The sequence below is a fragment of the Blennius ocellaris genome (assembly GCF_963422515.1).
Source record: "Blennius ocellaris genome assembly, chromosome: 18".
NCBI classification, from domain to species: domain Eukaryota; kingdom Metazoa; phylum Chordata; class Actinopteri; order Blenniiformes; family Blenniidae; genus Blennius; species Blennius ocellaris.
The window spans coordinates 6,267,068-6,291,763 of NC_137667.1; the positions used below are offsets into that span (position 1 = coordinate 6,267,068).

Below are 24,696 nucleotides of genomic sequence, written 5' to 3' on the forward strand. Positions count from 1 at the left end.
TGGTTTTCCTGCAGCCGGTTACATGATAAGGGGATTGTGGGATTTATTTTTAGTTGCCACTTCACGTCCAGCCGTTGTCGGCGTGTGTTTAACATGGCCATTAACATTCAGTACAAGTCGGTCATTCATGTGAGGCTTATGAGAGGCCCGAGAGACGCAGCCGCCCGTCTGGGATTCCCACGAGACGTCAAACGGAGAAACTGTGCTGATCGATTTTTTTCTTTCTTTCTTCCTACTCTTCTTAAGCTAGTCCCTTTTTTTAATTTAAGAAACATTCTGTAAATTGCTCGGTAGAGGAGGGATGTTTGGTTAGAGCAGGTCAAACATAAGCCTTTCTTTTCACAGTGCCTTTTGTAGTCTGAGGAGGGTTTGTTTCTCAACTGAGAATCGAGTAGCACCAACGGAAATGGGTGATTATTAAAAGAAGAAATACATCGTAGTTTCCCGAAGGAATGGAGCAAGACGCGTTTTTTGAGTCTGCTCGGACTCCCCGGCGCATGTCTTGTTGAAGCTACAAGCGAGAGAGCGGAGGCAGCGTGGACGCCCCAAACCACTTCAGCAAAAGAAGCACTTCCTGATAAAACTTGAAAGAAAACAGAAACGCAACGTGAAAAACAAAAAAAAAAGTAAAGAATTGAAATCCGTGATGCTGTCTTGTCTTGGGTGTGTGGGGTCGCCTCTCCACGGTGCCTGTCGTTAAGAGCTCGCCTCAGCTTCCCCCCCAAAAAAACCTGTACCAGTGTTCCACCCCTGACCTGCACACCCCCGTTTCATTAAAGAAAAACAAAAAGCTGCCCATCCCTCCCCCTCCCCCTCCACAACTCCTCCTCGTAGGCTTCGGTTCCTTTCATCTGCTCCTGGATGCTTGCAAGCTGTTTTGTTTTTTTTGTTCTGTTGTGGTTTTATTCCTCCTTCGCCTGCAGAACTTCTTGTCAGTGTTTCAACTGAATGTGCAAATTGTAAATAATACTGCAGTTGCATCGTTTCCCTCTCTCCGTGTTCGTCTTGAAGAACAACAGTCACCAAAAAGGCTGTCGTGGTGAAATCCCCCCCCCCCCCCCTGTCAGTGACCTTTAACCTCTCACTGCTCGGCGCCAACCCCACCTGTGGCTGCCGTTCTTCTGGAAAAGGCTTTAATAATGGCTTCTTTGGAGCTTTCTTCATTTCACATAAGCTTTCTTTTTCTTTTCTTTTTTTTCTTTTTTTTTTTTTGGAAAGTTATTACAAGTGTCCTTTAGTATAAGTCTCATACTAAATGGCTTCACCTAATATTGTACATATAATGTACTTTTGTGTTATAACTATTATTAAATGGTAGATTTCATATTTTGTACAAAATATCCCGTGTACAGAATACAGAGGTTATTAGCAGCTGCAGACCGTTGGTATCTGGCACAGAGTTCAACACATGGATCTATTTACATTTAGAAAACCGTATAGAGTTTGGATAGTTTTTTATCTTTGTAATCTGACATTTTGTCTTTATTTTGTTTGTTTGTTTTTTTTTTGTTTGTTTTTTTTTTTCACCTCCAGACATGTGTTGATCCCACATACATGAGCTTTTCGTGTGTGCTTTTATCCAGATCTCCAGTGGTGTACATCTATCTATATAAAGCAAATAAAGAGAACATGTGAGTTTTATATTTTCATCCTAAGAAAAATGGATCTGAGTCTTTATTGGTCACGCTCTTTATTTTTAAATGGGCCCATTTTAGTGTTCATAAGTCAATGGCAATATTCTAACACCGTTTTCCTTTTTATTTGTTCAAACCAAAGTGTGTTCATGTCAAATGTAAGAATATAGGAGCAACCTCGTTTGTTTATAAGATAAATATTTCTGTCCTTTGCTGCCACCTGCTGGACAAAGATGAATTCGTAAATACTTGACCTACATCGATGATTGATCATAAAATTGTAATTATACGCAATCATTTCTCTCCCTATGAAGTATTTTCAGTTTGCTTGTAAACTGTTTTATACTTAAAAGTATTATTCAGGATGTATTTTTTTTTAGTCTTTGGACCCTTGCGCTTAAGTATCTGTACTTGATATTGATTTTTATTCTTTACATTTCAACGCAAGTTCCAATACTTTCCTCTCTTTTCCTTAAATTTAGAACAGAGTTAAAAATGTAGGATCTGTGTCATTGCTAATGATTAACGTGATGTGTCCAATATATTATAGCGGTTTATGCATACATGAATGTGCACATGACACCACTGCTAAACAATGTTCGCAGTGGCTCAAAAAGGCATTTAACACTTTACATGCCGTCATTGTTTCACTGTAGTATCCGCATTTCATTAGTAACAATGGTACATTTGACACTGACATATTTCTTATATGAAACTTGTGCCAATAATCTGAAGTAATTCGCCGTGGCACAAACTGATGAGACGTTTTGACTGGAAACACAAGCAGCCTTGTTGTCTTACAGTGTCCTCTGGAGGACGCTGCTCGCTTTTCCCCAGGAGGTGTTGCTAGGTGCTGCCCTCGGCCATTCACAATTGGCCGAACGCTTTAAACGGGCTTCTCCGAGGTCACTTAAGTTCCCCCATTCATCGAAGGAAACGGTACGTTTGGCAGCCACCTGCCCTCTTGTGTCTCGCACCCCTGCTGGGATCTGCACTGAACCCAAATGAACCGGCAGGCATTTGGAAAACAAATCAACTCGCATATTTCTCGCCCCCTCCCACCACCACGATTTTAAATCACAAATGTTGGACTGTGGCGGGGACAGCGATGATGACACAGCAAGAGGCAAGCTGGCGTTATCGATTTGGACTTTGATCACACAAATGCTACATTATTTTGCTCATCCTATTTTAAAGCCTGCATGCTTTCCTCTTCTGATCAGATCGGTACAATGTGTACTCGAGGCCTGGTCTTTAAATGCCGGATGCAAATTCTGTCCTACAAAAATCCCATGTTGCCTCATTATCAACGCGTTGCACCCCGATCATCTAATAGGAGCTGCTCCTCAGAGCCAGATGCGTCACTGAAAATCTCACTACGTCAGTGTGTTTAGGTGGGTGGTTAAAAGACTAAATGTTCCTCTCTCTCTCTCCTCTCCGATGAGGTCACACCAGTTTGTTTTCTTCCCTGCAGTGAGAGCGATGTACCCATATGTCCTGACTTGAAATATGGCATATCTCTCTCCCCCTCTCTCGCTCTCTCTCTCTCTCTCTCTCTCTCTCCTCTCTCTCTCTCCTCTTTCTGACGGCACTTTCTTGCCTCTCGATGTTGAAGGAATCTCGCAGTGCGACCCCTTTCTCCCTCCCCGGGCCTTGCAACCACAAAGCATCTCGTCACGACGAGGGATGAGGGCACCAATCGCCATGGAAACAGTGCTCAAAAGTTGGGCGCATCGACCCCCATTGTGACTGTATCCAATCAGATTTTGAGAAGAGCTCTTAGGGTTGCATTACTTCAGTGTGATGCTGGTACATCAGTGGAGACATGATAGTGTGTGTGTGTGTGTGTGTATGTGTGCGTGCGTGCGTGCGTGCGTGCGTGCGTGTGTGTGTGTGTGTGTGTGGAACAGGAGCCAGCAAGTGACTCATTGCAGTACACGAGGGGGAGGGAGGGAGTGAGGCAGAGGTGGTGGTGGTGGGGGGGACGGGGGTGGGGTCTGAGATCCTACACACCCCCTGTGGTCCTGTATCCCACCTCTTCATCTCTCCTCTGTTACACCGACACTCCTGGAAAGTGAGGTGTCGCCACTGGAACGCTCGCCCTTTGAGGATGGAGGGTTTGGGAGCAGACCAGTCCTGCTTCCTTTGATGCTTGACGCTGGGAGTTAAAGTCCCCATCATCAAAGCTGGAGAGCCTGGGATCAGGTCCAGCAGCACGGGGACAAAACCATCCTGCTTTGTACACAAACACACACACACACACACACAGATTCATCTGGCTTCAACAAAACCTCACAAAACAAAAACCCTCATTTCTTCTTTTGATAAAGACATTATGGCACCGCAGCCGATAATGATCACACTCAACATTTAAAGCCACAACCCAACCACAATTCAATAATATACACATTTTAAGCTTGACTGAGAGCACATTTCAAACATTTTTCACATATTTTATTTCTTTATTATTACCAATGGAAACAATCGGATGACTCACTGACGGTACAAAGATTTCCTCACCTCATCCTGCTCCAGTCAGAGGATTCTGATGAGGCCAAGTGTTCCATAGTGTTTTAACATCTTGGCTATGAATTGCCTTTGCATGCGTACATTGGTAAGGGACATGCATTTATGGGATGTGCAGGAGTTGAATACTTTAGTAGTTTTCCAGATCTTCGTTGCCATTGCCAAACATTTTCTTTGTTGTTCACTCTCATTGTTTGATCGACTGCCACTGTGTCTTTTTTTGTTCTCCAGTTAATTAATTTAACAATTGATGTGGACACATTGAAGAAGAAACACTTTTTACCTTATTTTGAGTTCTTATAGCTTTGTGAAATACTGAGACAGGCATGGCTTAGAAAGAATTTCTAGAAATTGTGACAATGATGACATTTAATTTTGCTAAATCCCCTTTTATTTCCACTTAGTGCACCAGTCTGAGACAACATTACATCACTAACTCAAGTATTCACAGTACCGGTAGTTATAATCAGTCATGTAGCGTATAAGATGTGCCCATCTGATTGGATACCATTCAGAGATCTATCTATTTGAAAGATAGAAGTCATAAATATAAAACCTCAGCATAAATACTTAAATATGAATTAACACTGATTCGTTGCAAGACGAGTGATGAAGATATGCAAATCACCGCATACGTTTTTCCCCCAACATTATAGAATGTCACTGATTGCCCTATAAAGGGTTAAAGTATGCTGATGGGCTATTTTATAGGGTTTCGCTACTGATAATACACTCATATCAGGGCTTGCAGTTCTATCAGCGTGCGCCTACGTTAATCACGCAGAAGAAGCAGTAATGTAAGATTTCATTCACATGGCTGTTATATGTTGGCCATAGAAACAATTTATATCTGATTTAAAAAAAAAAAAAAAGGAACAAGATTATCAGATGTCTGACCTTACTTATGCCTGGCTGCAGACATTTAAGATCAAAAGCTGCAGATTGTTCACGCTCCATGTGCATGAGCGTGCACGTGCATGTGCATTCAGGCAATAAAGCTGTTGGTAACCTCTTCAGCTGTAATCTGGCTGTCTGTCAGTGTGGGCAACAGCAGGATGGTCTCTATTGCGGGTGTTTGGAGCGTACACACACACACACACACACACACACACACACACACACACACACACACACACACACACACACACCCGGAACCTTTATTATCTTGCGTCATCTGGGGCATCTGGGGGCAACCCTATTGTCTGCTGCAGCTGTCTGCGGACACACACACACACACACACACACACACACACACACACACACACACACACACACACACACACACACACACACACACACACACACACACACACACACACACACACACACACACACACGAGGGCTTTGTCTGTATGAGAGGATCCAGGCAGACTTCTCACTATATGTGGAGCAGATGAGGTGGAACGGCGTGGAGACGGCAGAGCCTCACCTGACTGTCTGAAACCTCGTTCAAGCACATTTGAGAGATAGTGGAGGGAAAAAAAAAATCACAGCAAACACAGGGATTCAGGAGAAAGACACACACACACACACACACACGGAGTAATGGAGGCCACTTCTTGAAGAAAGATGAGTTTTCTCTCAGCATGGATGCCTTTGTGCGTTGTGGGTGTTTTGTCCTTCACTCTTGAGGTAACAAGGGGCATCGAGTTCTTTGTTACAGTGCACATTGTTTCATAAATCACAGCAAGTGCACTCGCGAAGATTTGCACAGAATAAGTAGTCCACCTAGTCTGACCTCGGGACAGGTCCACTCAGGCTATGTAAACATGCACATATAGCCCACAGTGAAAGCCAATTTCAAGCTCACAGATTCCTCCTCATACATATCAAACAACTGATGTTATTGTATTAAATACATTCTGTACTCCCAGTGTGTTTCTTTCTATGAAATGCAAACAGCTATATGTGCCCTGTGAGAGAGCGTATATATTGAATCCGTTCTGCTGGAATTGAAAGCCCTTTATGGGCCCGTCGCCCGGCGAGGTCAAGGTGATTTAGGGGAGCTCAGTCACTAAAGTGTCTCACACAAGCACAGAAAAATCTGTCTATTGATTTGGTCATATGTGGCCGAGGGAAGGATAATCTGCTGGATGTCGACCCTCAGGAAGAAGGATGTGCGTTGATGTCTTGGTGCGCCATGTTCCAGATCTCTCACATCTCACATTATTCATAAGCCATGGCCGTTTGTTACAGCCGTGTCTGCACATGCTGTATCGACTTGGAAAACAGTGATAAAAACGTGCTCCCTCAAGGCACGACTCTTGTAAGAGGGGGCCGCACTTGTAAGGGGGGACCGTGGCGCAATTGTTCCTTCTGGTGCTCGCGGTCGAGATTCCAGGGTGTATTTGCATCCGGTTCTATGGAAAGAACAACAAATACATACATTTTTCGGACTCTGTCCTTTGCACCGCGTTGGACAAACATGGGAACGTTGCAGGATACTGATACTTGTGTTCGCCACCGTGTACGCAAAAACAAGCAGTTGCACTGCAAGTGGCACTGTTTACATAGTGGCATCCTGTCTGTGTTTGTACCTGGAGGATTACAAAGTAATGTCCATAAAGCAGCAGATTAAGCACGTTCATCCCTTTTTAGCAGCGCAACAAAACTCCTTGACAGCTTTGGACTTGGCACAGGCCTCAAAAGAGCTTAAAATAAGTGGCAATTAGGGAATTTATAAAAGCAAATGTTAAACCTAGATTACATTTAAGGAAACATGAACAGTGGACTGATGTGTCATATATACTCTGGAGTTGCTGCAACTTCAAAAAGCAAATCACAGGAAAGAGAGAGTCTCACACCAGTGGGAGACATTTAATGTGGCCTTCAATGTCCTGGAGAGCAGCAGCAGCTGATAATGTTCCCATCCTTCTTCCTTACTTGCTTTGCACAGGCTGAGGTCATGGTGAGCCGGAGCATTCACAGTTGTTCAGAGGGTGAAGTCGTCTTATTAAACGAATGCGAGTCCCTCGCGGAAGGTACCTGGCCCCGGATTTCACTCGTGACCTTCCCGATGAAGGTCACCACTAAAGCAACCCTCCCATCCATCCATCTTCCACACCTGCATTATACTACTGAGTTTCTCACAGGGGGCTGGAACAGATCCCAACAGACATCGGGCAAAAGGCAGGTACTGGTCCATTACAGGGTCAAGACAGACTGACGCGACATGCAGATGCTCACTTACATGGAACCTTATAATGTTTCTAATCCAAGCATCAATAATAAAACAGCTTTGAAACTGCTAAAATAAATATTTGTGGCCTTCTTATTATTTTAAATTTGGTCTATGGGGATAAAAGGTTGGTGAACGTTTTCAATTCTTCTAGTGAAGATGTTCCGACACTGTTCATTAAGTCATCTGGAACTTCTTTGACCTGATTTCCAGGCGACTGTACACATTCATACTGCCTTTCCTCAAAGGAATCATTTTCTCTGTTGTCTTCCTTGTTCTTCTCACTGTACACTCCTTCGCTATACCGCACAACACTGCCACCACAGGTCATTGATGGTATTACTCACTATGCCACATAGACAGGTTTCCTGGCGACATATCTAATTATGCACACAACAAATGCATACCGCAGACATCTGCCTCTGTGTATTTAGCGTTAAGCCTTTTAGGGCCTTTAGAATAGCCACACCTGCAAACTACATCCAGAAAACCTCAAAGCTCAGAATCAAACCAGAGTTATTACTTGTAAGTCAAGAATGCAAAACACTCCACGTCCCCGACAATCATGTCAGCCGATGTCCTTCTGAAGCAGACAGGAACACACACTAAGTAAACAATGGATACAATTTAAAGGGCTTATTACCATACAAGTGGAGTTTCGGCCTCGGGTTTTGTTTGTCGGGATTCTTCTGCCTCCATCATCCATTTACGACACACTCTTTCTCGATAGGACACATTTCCCGTGAGCGGTGGAAATGATGGAAGAGCTGGTATGGGGTCTGTTTGTACGTGTGCCTGCTTCAGATCTCCCCTGAAACTATAATCTGTGTCAACTGACAAGAGAGTGAGCTGAATAACAACAACGCTGTTAAACTGGCGAGATAATCAGATTTCATAGGTAGCGCCCAAATATCAAATACAGTGATGCAAAAAAACCCACAAAAAAAAAAAACCAGCGGCATTGCTGTGGTGATTAAATCTGCTTACGTGGTCTGGTCCAAATTTAGATATCAGGGGATTCGGTTTAGTACAGATATGAAGTTGAGGAGCTGGACATTCACTTGAAGACAAACAATGACCGGTATTTTGTAAACAGACAGTGGGCATGTTCACACGCGCAGTAACAGTACACCCATTGATCGGATGAAACCGCTCCCTCTGACACTGTCAGTTCCACTTTAATCTTTCCACATGCCGGTTCTGCCGAATCAATTTGCCACACACATAAGGACATGATGAAGTTGGGTGTCATCACCACAAATGGCCCAAACTTTTAGCATTGCTTGCATTAATTCAACCAAAACGTGGTGGCAAGGAGATGTTTCGATGTGGTCGTGAGTCAACTATTTCATGCAAATTCACGACATTTTAAAACAATCCTACATGTTTTTTCTCAAAAATACACACACACAAACACACTCACAGGTACAGTTCAGCGTCCATTCCACTGGGTTTGTTCATATGTCCCTCGCAACCTCATTTAGATAACATTTTGTAAATAAAAACACGTTTAGCGGCGATGTTTTGTTTTTCTTAACTGTCAATGGATTTTCTGATTTATACAGTGATAAAAATATAACCAAAAACCCCCTTTGTAAAATCATTTGACTCTCCAAAGGCAGCATAACCTTCCTCTTAGATGTAACTCATCATAGTTTGATATTAGAGTAGGATTTAGAACATTTCTCACGCTGCTTAATAGGCACATTGTTCACGACCGTTCAACTTTCCGCCGATCACATGAATACAGCCAGTGGAGACGCGGTCACAGTGACCTACTGGAGTTCAATCTGAGCATAAGAAAAACCTCAAAAGGTCATTTAAATTCACGTCATGTAAGAGTGTGGTTATGCTACCATGGGTAGTGAATTACTTTAACATCCGCCCACACTGAGGCTGTGGTCAAGAATTGGTTTTTTTTTATGGTTGTATAGTTACCCAGAACATGTTGTGATGTGAAAATGACATATCATTGCTTATCATTGTTGTGTTCAAAATACACAATGTCTTCAATGACTCCATGGCTGCTGAGCTGGAGACAATCTGCAGTGAGCCTCTCTTGTAGCGGAGCAGGTCGTTTTCCAGGTTAACTGGTGTCTCCGTCTTTCCGTTCGTCAGTGTCCTTTTGGCGAAAAACACCGAACCCTGTGTTGCTTCCATTAGTGACACGGAAGTTGCACGTCACATGGTAGCTGGTGACTGATTTTGTAAAAATGCTTTGCAGCTGTTGATCCTTTTAAACTCATCAAACCATAGAGCAGCAACAGCAGCGGAAGACTTCACATGCCGAAACCCCTCGAAGCAAAGAAAAGCACACAGAGGCTGAATTCACAGGGCCTCTGCAAAAATAGAGAGTAGAAAATTGGGGAGGAAAAAACAACAAAAAAAAACATTCCATGAGTCTCAGTTTCTGCAGCAATGTTGGGATGGTAGAGGCAGAATGTGGAGTACACAACATGACAGGGTGGATCAGGCCTACCATTGAGCATCTTTTATACATCCAAGATGATGCATAACACAAAGCGCCAGTCGTTTCAGATTCTTGTTCCAACTGAGCACCGTTGGGATGAGCTAACAAGTTAGATTCACATCAACAGCAACTATGTGAAGCTCTCATGTTTGGTTCAGCCTTTGTCTCCTCCTTCCTGTCTCTGACACACCCAGGAACCCGCTAACCTCTCCTCATCATTCACACACATCTCTAATCCACCGCCAGGCTCCACTCCGTCACTGCTGATCAGTGTAATGAAGCTTCTATTCACAGATAACAGGTGCGGTGGTGGTGGGGGGGGGGGGGGGGGCTCGTGGACCTGGCGTTCTCAAAACTTCAGTTATTGTTCTTGAGAGAACATCATACTGACTCACAGTCACTCCCCTTCACCACCTGTGATAAATACAGAAGGCAGATGAGTCCATTTTTATTCGCCTCTGAGGAGCGTTGACTACTAGAAAGGAAGTCGGTGGTATCCCCAACGCTGAGCGGATCCACGCGTCAGAGGCGCAGACACGTGCGTCACACCGGGGCCGCACTGTACCAGGCAGCTGCCAGGCTCCCAGGTGGAACCGGCGGGGGGGGGATGAAATCGCGAGGTCAGATAAAGGGTGAGCCTGGCATCTCGTGGCATTCATGATGATGATGATGCTACTATCGTAAACCGTCTTGGCTCGTCTCTCAGTCGGGGCGCAAATAGGAAACGACCCTATGCCCCCCGCCCCCCCATCGAGACGGTCTGCACTGTGACCGAGGCTTTGTTATTGAGAGCAGCACCCGGTGACATCTGCAACCACCAGATCTCCAGATAGATTGATCTCGTAGCAACCGCAGTCCCATGGCAACCAGGATACAGATGCCACACTGAGGTGATGTGGAGAGTGACCGGCTGCCCCCCCCCCCCCCCCCCCCCCCAAAAAAAAAAAACCCTTAACTGAATGATTCATCGAGTTTCCATCCCTGAATTATTGTCTGCTTCACCGGCCTCCTACAATTTCCTGTGTGTTCTCGTCTCTCAAATTACTTTCTGCCATTTCTCCAGAACTGACTCCCGTCGACGTGCCGTTTGCTTTAAAGATGATTTGCTCAGCATTACCTCAGGATTCATTTGCTTCTTTAGTACCTCCGTCTTTAGATGCCAATCATATAAAACGACTTTGAATATCAAAGATCGCTTCAGTTTAAAGGGCAAAGTAAAGCTTGTCTTCGTAAAGTGCACTTCAGGGATCTTGTGACCAGTCAAAATACACCAGAACGTCAGTGTAAATGAATTGAAGTGTGGCTCGGCTCTTACATAAGTATTGGGCCATTAAATCAATCAATCAATCAGGGATGTTTAAAGATCTCTGAGGTTTTGTAGGTCATCAGTATTAACTTGACATCGTCCTGGCAACATCAGTGCAAATTAAGGCTCTCAATGAAACATTTTCGTTTGGTTTGTTTTTCAGATAAACATTGTGAAAAATATTTTGGTTTGCGAAATAGTAGGACGGTTATTATTTTGATCCGTCACTTTATTTTGGCGCCGACTCAAACGTGTGACTTATGGGTTTGGCCTCGCCTTGTAATTGTGCATTTGCACCGACAGCTCGCTTGGTCAGGTCGCTTTCGCAGAACAGATCATCACTTAATTATGACTGTTGGCATGTCGCAAAACCTGTTTTGGTGTTTCCGTTTATGCCCTCACTGTTTTGTATGTGCGTGTTACAATGCCTCAGCCAGGTCATTAGAAGACTGTTTCATCACTGATCTACTGAGCTAAATAATGTTTTGATAATAATAATAGTGATAAGAACAACAATCAGAGTTACAGGTGATCAAGCAGCTTTATTTTATTTTATTTTAACATATACAGCAATACTTTCATCAGTTTTCCATCCTTGTTATCCCACCGATCCCAGCTGATTGTGAACAAAGGCAGGGTACCACCACACACACTCACTCAAACAATTATTTAAAAATTATGCTTTTTAAAAAAATTCTTATTTAAACTTTCAAATTATTAGCACTATTTCTGAAAAGGAGTCATCCTGAGATCTCTTCACAGACGTTTCTTAATGCCTCTGTCATTCATTGCCTCCATAAAGACTAAGTATTATGCACATTGGAATATAGTTTCAACACCTCGAAAACAGTGAATTGATCTTTAAAAAAAACAAAAAGCAAAAAAAAAAAAAACGTGGAACATGTCAGTGAACGTTGTCCATTATCTTTCATATCACTTATTCCATCTTAGGGTCCAGAGTAGCAGGAGCAGATCCCACCTGACTCAGGGTGAAGGTCTTTTTAGGACTGATATGCACAAGGAAAACATGTTAACTATTTAATGTGCCATCTCTGAGGCGCTTTCCAGTACACTACCATGCAGCCCTGTAAAGTGTTCACGTAACTGTTAATTACTCTGACCTACTGAACATGAATGTAAAATGAATTGCCTGAATGTGGCCACATCCCTGCTGACTCCTGCCTGCTCGTTTGCTTCCTGCAGTCTTATTGATATTGCTTATCCTGTGTGCATGTCTTATTAAACAGAGATGTATTCCATTGGCCTTATGTCTAGTCTATGCTGCATTTTTTTTTTTTATTAACACAGATGTTTTCAGAAGTAATATTGTCTATGTGATTCTTTGTCGTATATATAAGACGGCACACTATTTGCTCTCTCATGTCTCTGATTCACAAGGTTCAGATGTGATTCTAATAAAATTCAGGTGTGCTGCCCTTCCCGATTTTATACACTATATGACATTTACTTAGACTATTGGTTGGACAACTAAATTCCTGCTGGAAGAAAAGATGTTAGACCACATGAAGTGACCAAAGTGCCCACAGGGTCACCAAGGTCAAACCTGAAATTGTGCAATGAGTCTGTCTCATGCTTACAAACCCTGTTTTATTCATCATATGACTTCAAGAGCTCGCAGCTAAACGGAAGGTCATGTGATTAGGGGAAAATGAAAAGATTTTATTTCAACAGGGCATTTCATGTCCTGCCAAACTAGCACATTTGCATCAAAAAAGAGGTCTAACGATCACTTCAGTATATAACATGTACAAGCAGGTGGAGCACCTTATTTATTCATGTATTTGACAAGTTCCTGGTGATTATAAAAGTAGAGCTGTTTTCTTTTTCTTTCCGTTTCTTTTTTGCCAAACACTTTGTGGTCCCTGACCAATACAACATGCAGTGGGCGGAGTCAGATTTCTAAAAAGCACAAACTTCATCCACAGTGTCACCTGTAGAAATCAATACCTGAGGGTAATGGTAAGTCTACACACCTGCTGTAGAATCAACAAAGAGACGACAACATATTTACAAAAGAAAATCTTAATTTTAATGATTCAAAGTCGTTTGACTTTGTATTACTGGCCACTTGGTGGCAGCACTACAAGTTGTAAGCAACCAGCCTGTGAGAACGGAGCCGCAGGAGCCTGAAGGTGTTTCTGTGGCTTGACTCCGTACTGCCTTTAACATGGCACACGTAATGTGATTTGATTTATTATTTACTGACGTGAAAGGAGAGATAGCGCGGCTTTAAGTTGACATAACGTGACACAATGTTGTGAAACAATTCAGAGTTGCCTTTAGTTGTAGTTGGAGAGCTTATCAAAGGATGGCCTGAGCGCCTGCAGGAACATATCTCTGGGGTTTCCTAGAAATTCCTCTTATGGAGTGTCAGGACACACACTTCTTGGAATTTCTTCCTGCGCTTCCAAAAAGATTTGGGAACTGAGAATGTGTTATGTGTTGTTATTCAATAGCTGTTAACTTTATTTAACAGGGAAAAACCTCAGAGAGATTAAACAGTCTTTTGTTTGCTGGCCAAGGCTGAAACCATTAATGCCCTCCTCTTAATCCAATCAGATTTCAGAACACCGCATGTGTAAACAAGGGTATTTTTGCAACTTGGTCTCCAGTTTTTTGGGGGAGAAAAACATGTTAAGTCTAAAACCCACGACAGCAAACTGAAAATGTCACCAGCTTCATGTGTGCAATATTCATTACTGACACTGTTTCTGTCATCTCAATAATGTATGTTATGTTATGTTATGTTATGTTATGTTATGTTATGTTATATCATTTAACCACAACTGGACAACTGCAGAGATAGTTGCATTAATCCCACACAAACATTGCGAACAAGGAACAAGAGAAGCCTGACGAATACCAAGGGCTTGAAAGAGGAGCGAGAAAAAGTCATGTAAAGGGAATCAACAGTGGTCTCTGTGGTGTTGTGAACACCCGGGGCTCAGGCCCCCAAGCTGGGCGAGAGAGAGAGAGAGAGAGAGAGAGAGCGGCTCCAGCAGATTCCAGGAACAACGTCTGAGATCTCCAAAGATACAGGGAAGGACCTTCAAGTTCTGGGGCCTTTGGGAGAAGACTGAGCCCGGAGCAGGAGGAGGCTGCTCACAAGGAGGAGGGGGGTTCATGTTCATGTATGTATAATGTATAAATGATTAATCGAGAGGGACGCTCGACCAATCTGTCAGCATTTACATGTGAAGTGGAGTGGTGTGTAAAAAAAATAAAATCTAATCGGTTAAAGAAAAGCAATACAGAAGCAAAAGAAGCGTTGCATTCACACATTATACAACTGTCCTTCCTAAGAGAAGTTAATTCATTGAAACCCGTCAGTCACTTTTGACTGGAAGCGATGATGAGAACGTGAGGAACTGAGCAGAGGCAAAGACAAACTAAACAAGTGGAGGAAGTTGTAAACACACGAGGTGACAAGTTCATGTTGCTGTTGGCAAGTTGAACATTCTCATACACAGGGTGGCACAAACCACAAACTGGAAGGAGCGGAATTCCCGTCAGTCACATTTTATGACTCGTGAGCTCCGACCTGGCACGAGTCGGCAACACTTCTTTCAGCTCAACAAACAACCCAGAGGCGTCTCTGGCCCGCCGTGTTATTCAAACGCAGGTGAACCACATCGACGCTTCATCACAACGGCAAGTGGTTGAACAAAGTGCTTGCGATTGTTGCAGAGAAGCAGGAGCCTGGAACACGCTGTCGTGCAGGCGGGAGCTAAAAAGCTCTGCGCTCAACGTGCACTTAAAAATACACAAAGGACGTTAATGGCTCAGTGTTTTTCGCATGCTCGCTATAGATAGGCATGTTTTGAGAGCACTTAAACCGGGGTGCCCTTGTCTGATTGTCACAGCATCACTTGGAAATAAAATCTCCTGGAAGATTGTGTTGTCTGACGCAAAACCGTGCCGTCGTCTGATTATAAAAATTTTTAAAAAAAACTCCACGGTGTTGGAACCTTTGGCCTGACGCAGCCCACATAAACTGTTGGACGAAACTAAATCTATTCTCAAGATACACTTATCATCCTGCAATACACTGGGTTTTTGGGTTTTTTTTTATACACTAACGAGACAGAAATGGACGGGTGGACATTCATAAGGCGACATTTCGACAATAAATAACTCTCGTGGGATTTCACGAGAAGAGAGAATAATAAGTTCTCCAGGCTCAGTCCTGTATGGAGGGATCTGTCAACAACAGAGAAGCTTGTTAGTGATAGCCTTTTTGTTCTCCTCCATATCTTTACAGTTATCGGTCAATCCCAGGCCACCATGGTGGCAGTGCATATACAGTGCACCGTAATATAATATACAGGAGTGGTGGGAGGGGGAAAAAAAGCTCTCTGGTCGGAGATTGCTGATTGACTGACCTTCTTTTCTCACTTTATTGCCGTTTTCACTGTGAGGGCTTTAGTCTACATAACGGGAGGGGGTGAGTCTAAAGAGGCAAAGACCTGGTTTCCTTTCAGCACAGAAACCATGACAGCCAGGTCGCATGTCAGTTCACACCTCGCAGCACGCCACGCTCATGCCTACGGACACACATAGCTGTACACCACACGTACATGTTGTGGTGTATATAATGAGAATCAAGTGAAGCACGAAAGAGAACCGGAATACATTAGAAACCCCACAGCAGGGCCACATGGGATCCGCAGCACTCACGCTGCTCTGTAATCCTAATTATATGTGGCATGTGTGTAAGGCCTACATACATGAGAGCAGGAATTAGATCCCTGGATATGAAATGTTGGCCCTAGTAAACATTAAGGAAGCGTTTGATCACTTGCTTTTTTTCTTGGTTGTTGTTTCACACAAGAATGTTTACACAGCTGGTATGATGCAAATGTATAGCTACTGTGCACTCACACGAGTGAGATGTGTGAGTCCAGCCTTGACTTAAACCTCCACATCCATCACAAAGGAAAATTCACAAATGACAATGATTTATAGTCTCACAGAGCAGAATTTGTGAGACAGTTTCTGTTAAGCAGTGAGTCCGACGCTCAGTTCGCTCGTCACACTAGTTTCATCTCATTAGCATTTCAGGTACACGATGTGAAAAACCTCTTTTCACCACTATACATATAATTAACTGTTGTTTACTCTTTCAGTCCCACTTTTTTTAAGGAGCAAGTGCTGAAAACAAAGAACAGATTTTTTTTTTTAAAGAAACAATAACATAAAGCTGTTTCAAAAAAAAAACATGACACATCCCGTTAAATGACATGATAATAATCACATCACAATGACTAAAATAATAAAAGGAAGAACTTTTCAGATGTGTGGGAGGTTTTTTTTTTCAGTCAACATTACATCATCAGTGTTGTGATCTGATGTTTATTAAAAACATTTGTTCAGTTACATCTTTTCAACATTACATCATTTGGCAATCGGTCGAGGAGGAGGAAGGCGTCCTGCTCATATGGACCCGCTGCCGGTGTCGGAAACATCAGTGTCGGTTCTCTGGATGCGCCTTTTAAAAACCGAACTTCAAGGAGACACCGGAGTGAGATATCAGCCTGATCGCGCGCGCGCGCACACACACACACACGCGTACGCACAAATACGCACACACACGGACACACGCTCGCACTGTAGAAAAATAGCCGTGGGTGATCACCAGTTGAACCCATTTCGCGAATGAGTCGAGACTTCCCCACACTAAAAGGTACAGAAAATCGCAAAGAGCAATCAATTAAAGGTGAAGACAAGCACGGCGTGACAGCCTACAGGCTTCAACATGACTTCAGGTTACATGTCAAAAAATAAAAGTCCTCTTTACGCAAGAAAAAAACTAAACAAAAACAAAAACAAAACATCATGTGCAGTGTGTGAACATTTTTTTTTATAGCAGCATCGGAATATTTTGCACTGTGGGTTAGACGTTTTAAGCAGAATGGGCAGAGCAGCAGGCAGTTCAGCATCTACTACACATGGAGCACCGCTGTTTGGGAATTCACCAGATCGCTCCTGTATTGCTCCAGCCAGTTCCTGAGCTCGGAAATCCGGTATCCTTCTGGACCCCTACCCCCTTGGTACACCACTCTCTCATCCCTGACGATGTAAAGTCTCTCAAAGTAGGCTCCGTACGCGGCGTTGGACGAATTGTCCATAGTATCCACCACCACGTTGCTGCCGGGCATCTCCGCGAGCATCAGCCGAGCCGCTCTCAGTCTGTCATCCAAGCAGCGGTGCTTGGGGATCTGGTACGGCGCGTCCGAGCTCACCCAGCCGTCCGATGGATGCGCCTCCTCGATATATACAACTAAGAAGTCCGCAATGTCCGCGTACTGACTCACGACGCGCTGAAACGCCGCCAGACGCGTCATGAATGGCGGTCAGGAGCAGCTGCCAAAGTTAAGAATGAGCGGTCTCTTCCCTTTCATACAGTCCAGGATCCGGGCCGGCCTCCGCTCCTGGACCAGCACCACCTCGGTGTTGGGCGCTGCGTGCCCAAGGTGCGCAGATTTGAGAAAGTCTAATTTCTGACCATACCACACGGCCCGCAGGGACTCCAAGGTGAACATCTTGTTGGAGTCGGAGACGCACACCGGCGGGTCTTCCGGACCGTCCTGCCCCTCTCCCATTTTCAGCAACACTTTTTTCCTGATACACAAGAAATCCAGGAGCCACAGCATGACGGCGGCCAACAGGAATCGGGGCAGCAGCATCAGGCACAGGGCTGCATGCTTCAGCGCCCTCGCCATTTGGACACCGCCGGAGTCGTCCATCATCTCTTCCCCTGCCGATAGGACGAGACTCAGCCGGCAAAAGGAGACAACTAATGTTTAGTCACCTTTACCCATTGGAGAAAACTATCTGACGCACGCAGGCGCTCTTTTTATAGGTACACCAGCATTTGAATAATGTGAAGGGAAAAAAAAAACAAAAAAAACACGCACCGCCCACTCACATGGTGGGGATTACCTCCCGTCAACTCTGGGCTTCAAAGATCCAGTGAGAGACAGAAAAGAACAGAAAGAACCCAGAGGTGGGGAGGGAGGCAGAGAGGTAGGGGGGGTTGGGGGGTTGGGGGGTTGGGGGTGCCCGAGACGACCCCGATCCCGGCGTCTTCCGCGCGCACGTGCCGATTAAACCATGACAGTCCGCGATCTTTGCGTCCTCCGTCATCCGGGGAGACACTCGCGGTAGTTTCGGTTGCTGCTTCGCTCGGCTGCTGAAGAAGAAGCCGGCAAAAACATTTGACTTCCACTTCTGCCTGTGTGTGTGTGTGTGTGCGTGTGTGTGTTTGACTTGAAGCGCGCAGCGGCGCGAGCGGCCACTAGACGGAGCTGGTTTCCTACGCACGCGGCGGCCCAGCCCGGATGACTCATTCAGCGATCAGCCGGGGCCTCAGAACACCTTGTGAGGAGCAGGAGGCAGTGCAAACCTGCCACCGCCAGTCTGACACACACACACACACACACACACACACACACACACACACACACACACACACACACACACACACACACACACACACACACACACGGTATGAAAAAAAAACAACCCCTTATAATAACGCAATTATTATGAGGAAATTATCCAAACCATGATTAGATTTATTCCTATTCCCTCCGTTCTTCTACAACAAAACAAAGCAGGATTTGATGATTGCGTCTAAAGGAAACTACATGGTTATTCAACACGCAAGAATCTCCTGTGAACCTTGACCGCCACAAATCAGGCTGCTTCACCTTGAAACTTTCCACCCCGTCACAGCCGCTGACAGGATGGCATCCATGTGACCGCTGGGATCTGGTTGTGTGACGCCATAACAACATGCATGTGTCCAACCATCTCTTCAGCCCCGTCTGTGTAAATCATCATGCTCCCCGACCCCTTTCCTCTCTCTCTCTTTCCACGTGGACATTGTCCATCTTGTTTGCCATCCACCTCTTATTAAAGAACACACTTTTTCCCCCCAAACATATATCTCAATTGTTAAAGGTATCACAGATTTGGAGTTTGCATGCTTCATAAAGTGAAGGAAGACGGGAGCGGGTTCGAAGGCTGCTACAGTCATCCTGTGAGTGAAAATGTCCAGGCCCCTTCGAGAAGTGTGATTAAAAACCCAGAAACTGTGCCAACAAAGTAAAAGTAATGCCTTGCTTCGGAAAAGCCATGGGAGCTTTAATAAAAATGGTCAAATCACCAAGAAGACATTTCAGTTTAGTCCTGTTTTTCAGTTAGAAAGTGAAAGGCCGTGTTGCATTTTCACATTCTCCTTTGTTCTATGGAATCTCACTGTGAGGAAAATCAAAACATTTATTACCGACAATAATTAGATAAGTGCTTCAAGCTGAATCTCAATTAATGAGCCCTGCTCACCAAATGTCCGGCTCATTGTTTACTTATCTTGAATATGTCAAAACACATTCAAATTCCCTGGAAAATCCTTTTGTGGATGAAAGGAAATATGACACCTCTTTTTTAAAATTCTATTTTCTGTAATACCTTCGCAATGCCTCGCGATAGGAGTTAGATGAGACGGACTGCTATAACGTGTCGTCAAGCTTGGGGAGAGACTGGAGAAACCGCTGAAGAGAGAGATAATGGACGAGGGGATGTGTTGCATTTGCTGCTCATTACTCATCTCTTAAAGGCCGATCAGTGACTGCCAGTTGCGAGCGCAGCTGCAGGTGCTTTACCTGCCCGTGACGCCTGTGAGAGGATATATACCCCCCCCCCCCCCCCCCCCACACACACACACATTGTCTCCTGCCGCCGCTGTTTAATCTGTGGCATTCTCAATGTGTCCAGCTGCAGCACTGTTTGGACCGTCAGACGTTTGACAGGTATATGCAGTGCAGGAGCGGCTCCAACCACATCAATCTTCGATGCTATATGGACTTGTGCCTCAGCAGCTACAAATGAATGAGTGTGCGCCCACTCCCAGTGTAGCCACAGCCAGCGGCGCTCTTCTACATAATACATGATACTGTATCTTAATCAAGTCAGTGTGAATGCAAATGTTACTCCAATTTACCTCAGAAGCAGTCAAGAAAAAGACAAAAAAACAAAAACAAAAAACTGGAAGTGTCGTGCCGAAGGAACACATTGAGTAGAGAGAACTGTGCGAATCCTTCTGCTTCTGGCTTTTTATTTTCAGTTGGGATTGCCACAGCAGTCCATCTGTCTTCCTATACTTCCTGTCTCCTGTTTCCTCTTTGGTCCCACCAATCACCTGCATGTCCTCCCTCGCTGCATCACTACATCCATTAACCCCCATCACTGACCTTGTCCTCTTGCCCGCCAGCTTCCTTTTCCCTACATCGCAATCATCTCGCCGACATGCATGGAAAATCCATCGAAACCTCTCACTTTCCTCCCAAACATGTACTTATTCTTAACTCTTAAATTCTTCAGTGACAAAATCTTAATATTCCTCAGTTCATCCTCCTATCTTTTGGTCTATTGTCCTGTAGATCTTCAACCTTTCTAACATCGTCACCACATTCCATGTATCCTGACTCCATCTGCCAATGCAACTTCGGTGAATGATTAGGCAAAAAAAAGAAATACACCCACATGTTAATCACTAAACTTTAAACGCGGGTGGATCCAGGCTGGCTGGTTCGGTTTGAAAAGAAAATATTTTTTTAAAAATCAGTCAAGCCTGAAACTCAGTTTCAGGCTTGACTTCAGTTTTCAACAACATCGGATGTGAACAATTAACTGTAGAGCTTCTAATGTTTTATTCTCACTTCTCCTCAGGGGCAAAATCTTGACAAAATTGCCCCATTTTCCAGAATAGTGTTTTTTTTTAAACAGGTTTCTTTTTGTCGCCGCCGGTTGATTTTTCCCTATTGGCACAGTCAGTTCCCCTGGAACACCTGCCCAGTTTGCCTCTGCCACTTATTTAATTATTTGGGGTTGCATTTTCTGCTCGTGTGCAGTCTATTAGTCGCACCAGGCTCGGGCTTTACACTTTTGACTCAGCCACTTCAAACTGAGGTCTGCATTTAGTTTGGACCACAGCGCAACAGGGAGCAGTGTGGGTTTCTGTCGGTACAAACAGCTTCGTCTCTGGCTCGCACATCTTAGCGACACATTTGAAGGCTTTCCTGATTCAAACTTCACTTGGAAAAAAAAAAAAAAAATGGGTTGAATTTTGACAGTATGGTAGATTTTTGTTTGGAAAGGAAAATGTCTCTTTCCTCTGTCATAATATACATTCAAGAGAGAGCTATATTTGTTTTTGCTTTGTATTGATTAAAAACAGCTTTTTCGTATAAAGCATTGGTAAAAGCCTGAATTCACCATCTTTATAGCCGTTTAAAAAAAACAAAACATAATAAAGTTCCAATGATTCGTAGAAATGACTCAATTTACTTACTGTGTGTGTGTCAGTCTAGGTCTGAACTGCTGATGAGCTGTGTCTGATGGGCTGGCAGGTCTTTTGTTTTATTAAATGTCGACTGAGTGGCCCTACACACAGGTAAATCAGTCCACACTTCATCATAGAGTCTGTTACTGGTCCACTATGCTGCCTGACATTTGTTTCCTCCTTGTGGCTTGATTGGCCCATTATTCATGATTGACGCCGGACTGGCCCAATAACTGTCCAGCCATAGGCCATCGTCCTCTCTTATGAATGCAATTAAAAATGGAGGAAAAAGCACAACTGAGTTGCACATAAATAGCTAGAGGCTCTAATTCTCCTCCATCAATGAGCTCCGCGTTCAGAGAACCGAGTTCATTACATGCAGTGACACATACACACTGTCATCAAAATGTTGGGAGAAACACTCAGCTGAAAGTTGCAGACAAACATGTGCAAAGTAAACACATTTCAGAAATGAAGCAGCTTTTTGAACATGGAGTAAAAAGCACCGCATGCCTGTTTTGATGCTTGTGCAAACTTCACTCCTTTACGAAGTGCTTTTACAAACACTGTGAAAGCAGAGAGTTCAGATTACTCAGTAATGATCACAGTTCCAAACTGAGCGGCCTATTTACTCAGAAAGGGAGCACAGAGGTAATGTAAAACAGATATATAGCTGAATATAAGGAATAACTGCAGTTTTTCAATCTGATACATAGGAAAGGTAAACATGGGCCTTAAAAAAAAAAAAATGTTCACACACTATTATAAAGATGTTCAATAGATATCCCATTAATAATTTGTAGATAAATTGGACTACTATGCCATGAGACTGTTTGCTGTGTTCCAGATTAATTCACATTGATTTTTGTAGGTATATAAATGGCAGTAAACTAGCAAATGTTTTAATAGAACCATATTGCTTCTTTTATGGTGATATAATGGATCGACTAGCCCTTGATAACCTGGGAGAAACGTTGATTGAAAATATTTAAAAAAAATATCAAATATGTCTGGAGTATCTCCTAAAATGCAATGTTTCTCTTGTTAACATTAGCATGAATTAGCAATCCGGAAAACATTGAAAATGTCATTTTTAAGCATTGTATTGAGAGAACTAATAAGAGTTATTGAAATATATCGAAAGCTGTATTTTTTTTTGGTTTGTTTTTTGTTTTTCCGTGAGTACGTCATCATAATATGTCCCTCGTTCAGCCGTTATAGATAAAAATGTTATAGCTGTGCTGTTTGTAGCTAACTGTTTACCGCCCACAAACCAATCTCTCCTCTTTCATAATCCCGAGTCCTTGTGCTCCATCTGACACAGTGAACCAGCAGATCATCCTCTCCACTCCTGCAGCCTCTCTGGCAGATCTCTCTTACATGGAGAGAATCACTGTCTGACTCACGCAGCTCGATAATAACGGGAGTTACGCAAGGATTCATGCTGGGCCTTTTTCTTTTTCCTCCACACAAAGACACATGCTGCAGTCATGCACTTGCTCGGCTTCTCCACCTGCTCTCCCGATGATGCCGGTCCTTTCATGTCTCTTGAAGATTTCGCTCTCTCTTTACCAGGATGCTGCCCAGGTGTTCATTCAGGTGCTTGTCATCTCCTGTCTGGACCACCGCGACACCACGCTTCTCCGTCCTGCATCACGCAATCATTCCACTCTGCTGCCAAAAGCACAATAAAAACTAAACCACTGCTCTCTTTCGCCTTATATTTGGACCCTTCATCTCTCAGCGGACCTCGAGGTCACTTATTTTAGTGAAACCTGTTTTTCATTCTCGCCCCACTTGAGGTTTAAGGAGCTCCCCTCTGAAAACAGTCAGAGTATAACCTATTTACTACTAATATTCATCTCTTTGCAGGAGACCTGAAGAACCAGATCTCGAGCAAAACGTCGGGGGTCTCAAACATAAGGCGCGTTGGCCAAAACTGGTCGGCAAGAGGCTCCAATCCAGCCAAACCATCACGCAATTGATAAATATTTCAAAGAAAAAAAAAAAAGACATTTCTTAAGAGAGTCATCACATGGTATTCCCACATATCCAGTCGCATGTAAACTGTATGGATGTTAGGCATGTGCTGATTGGCTACAGGAACTGTCAACCATGGTGATAGCATAGCATTCCTTTGTTAACACACACAAAAAAAAATATGATTGTGGAGTCGTCTACAACTGCAGAGCAACACATCCCGGAGATTTGAAATGAAATACAGAAGTCATTTGTAAACTACATAGGGGTTCAAAGTTTATACTTGTCCCATTAGAGGTCAGCGGCGAGCGGCTTAAATTTAACGATGACGACACAGGAGCATGGTCAAATTTGATTCTGGTTTGATCAAAGAGCCCCCCCCCCCTTCAACTTATTTTGAAGTTAATTTCAAAATAAAAAATTAACTTTCAAACTCCAGATTTTCAGGAAAGTTTCAACTGTGGTCCAACATCAACAAGGAAAAATGTGATTTCTGGGCGATGACGTTTAAGCGTGGTGGAGACACTGAGAAATGAGTGGAGATATTATAATGCTGCCATGAAAGACAGCCACCTCACCGCAAGCCTCAAAGACATGCCGTCAGGGTGAGTTTATAAAAACGTGCATAATGCAACAGGTGTAGGAGAAGGTTGTTGTTTTGTTTTTTTTGTACATTTCACTCTGCACCCGAAGGGTTACATGTTGATAAACACGTTTTAGTTCAGGTACCACATGCATTGACAGCCCTCGTCCAACCCATTTACTACTGATATTCATGTCTTTGCACGAGGCTTGAAGTACCTGAAGAAGAAATATGTGTCATGCTTTCACGCGCCTTGAACTCGTGCACTCCCTTTCGAGGTATGAACTTCAGAATGCCGGAACGCCGTAGGACAATGACAGTGACTGCAGGTGAGATATTTGCATACAGACGTCCAGCCCGACGGGAGACACCTGGAACGGTTTAACAGCTGTTTCACTGGAGGCCTCCTGTGGTGTTTGGTGTTTAGCCGACACCCTGGTGCGAACTGGCCATAACAAACCAGATGTGCATCAACCAGATGTGTGACGTTTCAGCTTCTTCTTCTTCTTCTTTTTCATAAACATCTGCGACTTAGCAAATTTGGTAAACAAAGTAGTATAAAAGGATTATGGGTGAAGCTGAGCTGTCACGCAAAGAGAAAATTTATCTATCTATCTATCTATCTATCTAATCATTGCTGCATCATGTCAGTG

General features: G+C 43.8%; 1 protein-coding gene across 1 annotated transcript; it reads right to left on the reverse strand.

Annotated features, from left to right (window-relative positions):
* Window positions 1-16,467: 16,467 nt before the first annotated feature.
* On the reverse strand, window positions 16,468-17,952 carry LOC308142936 (thyroxine 5-deiodinase-like). The gene has a single exon (XM_080513555.1). The coding sequence runs from the start codon at window positions 17,882-17,884 to the stop codon at window positions 17,078-17,080; it is 807 nt and encodes a 268-aa protein (XP_080369681.1). The 5' UTR covers window positions 17,885-17,952; the 3' UTR covers window positions 16,468-17,077.
* Between the last annotated feature and the right edge of the window lie 6,744 nt (window positions 17,953-24,696).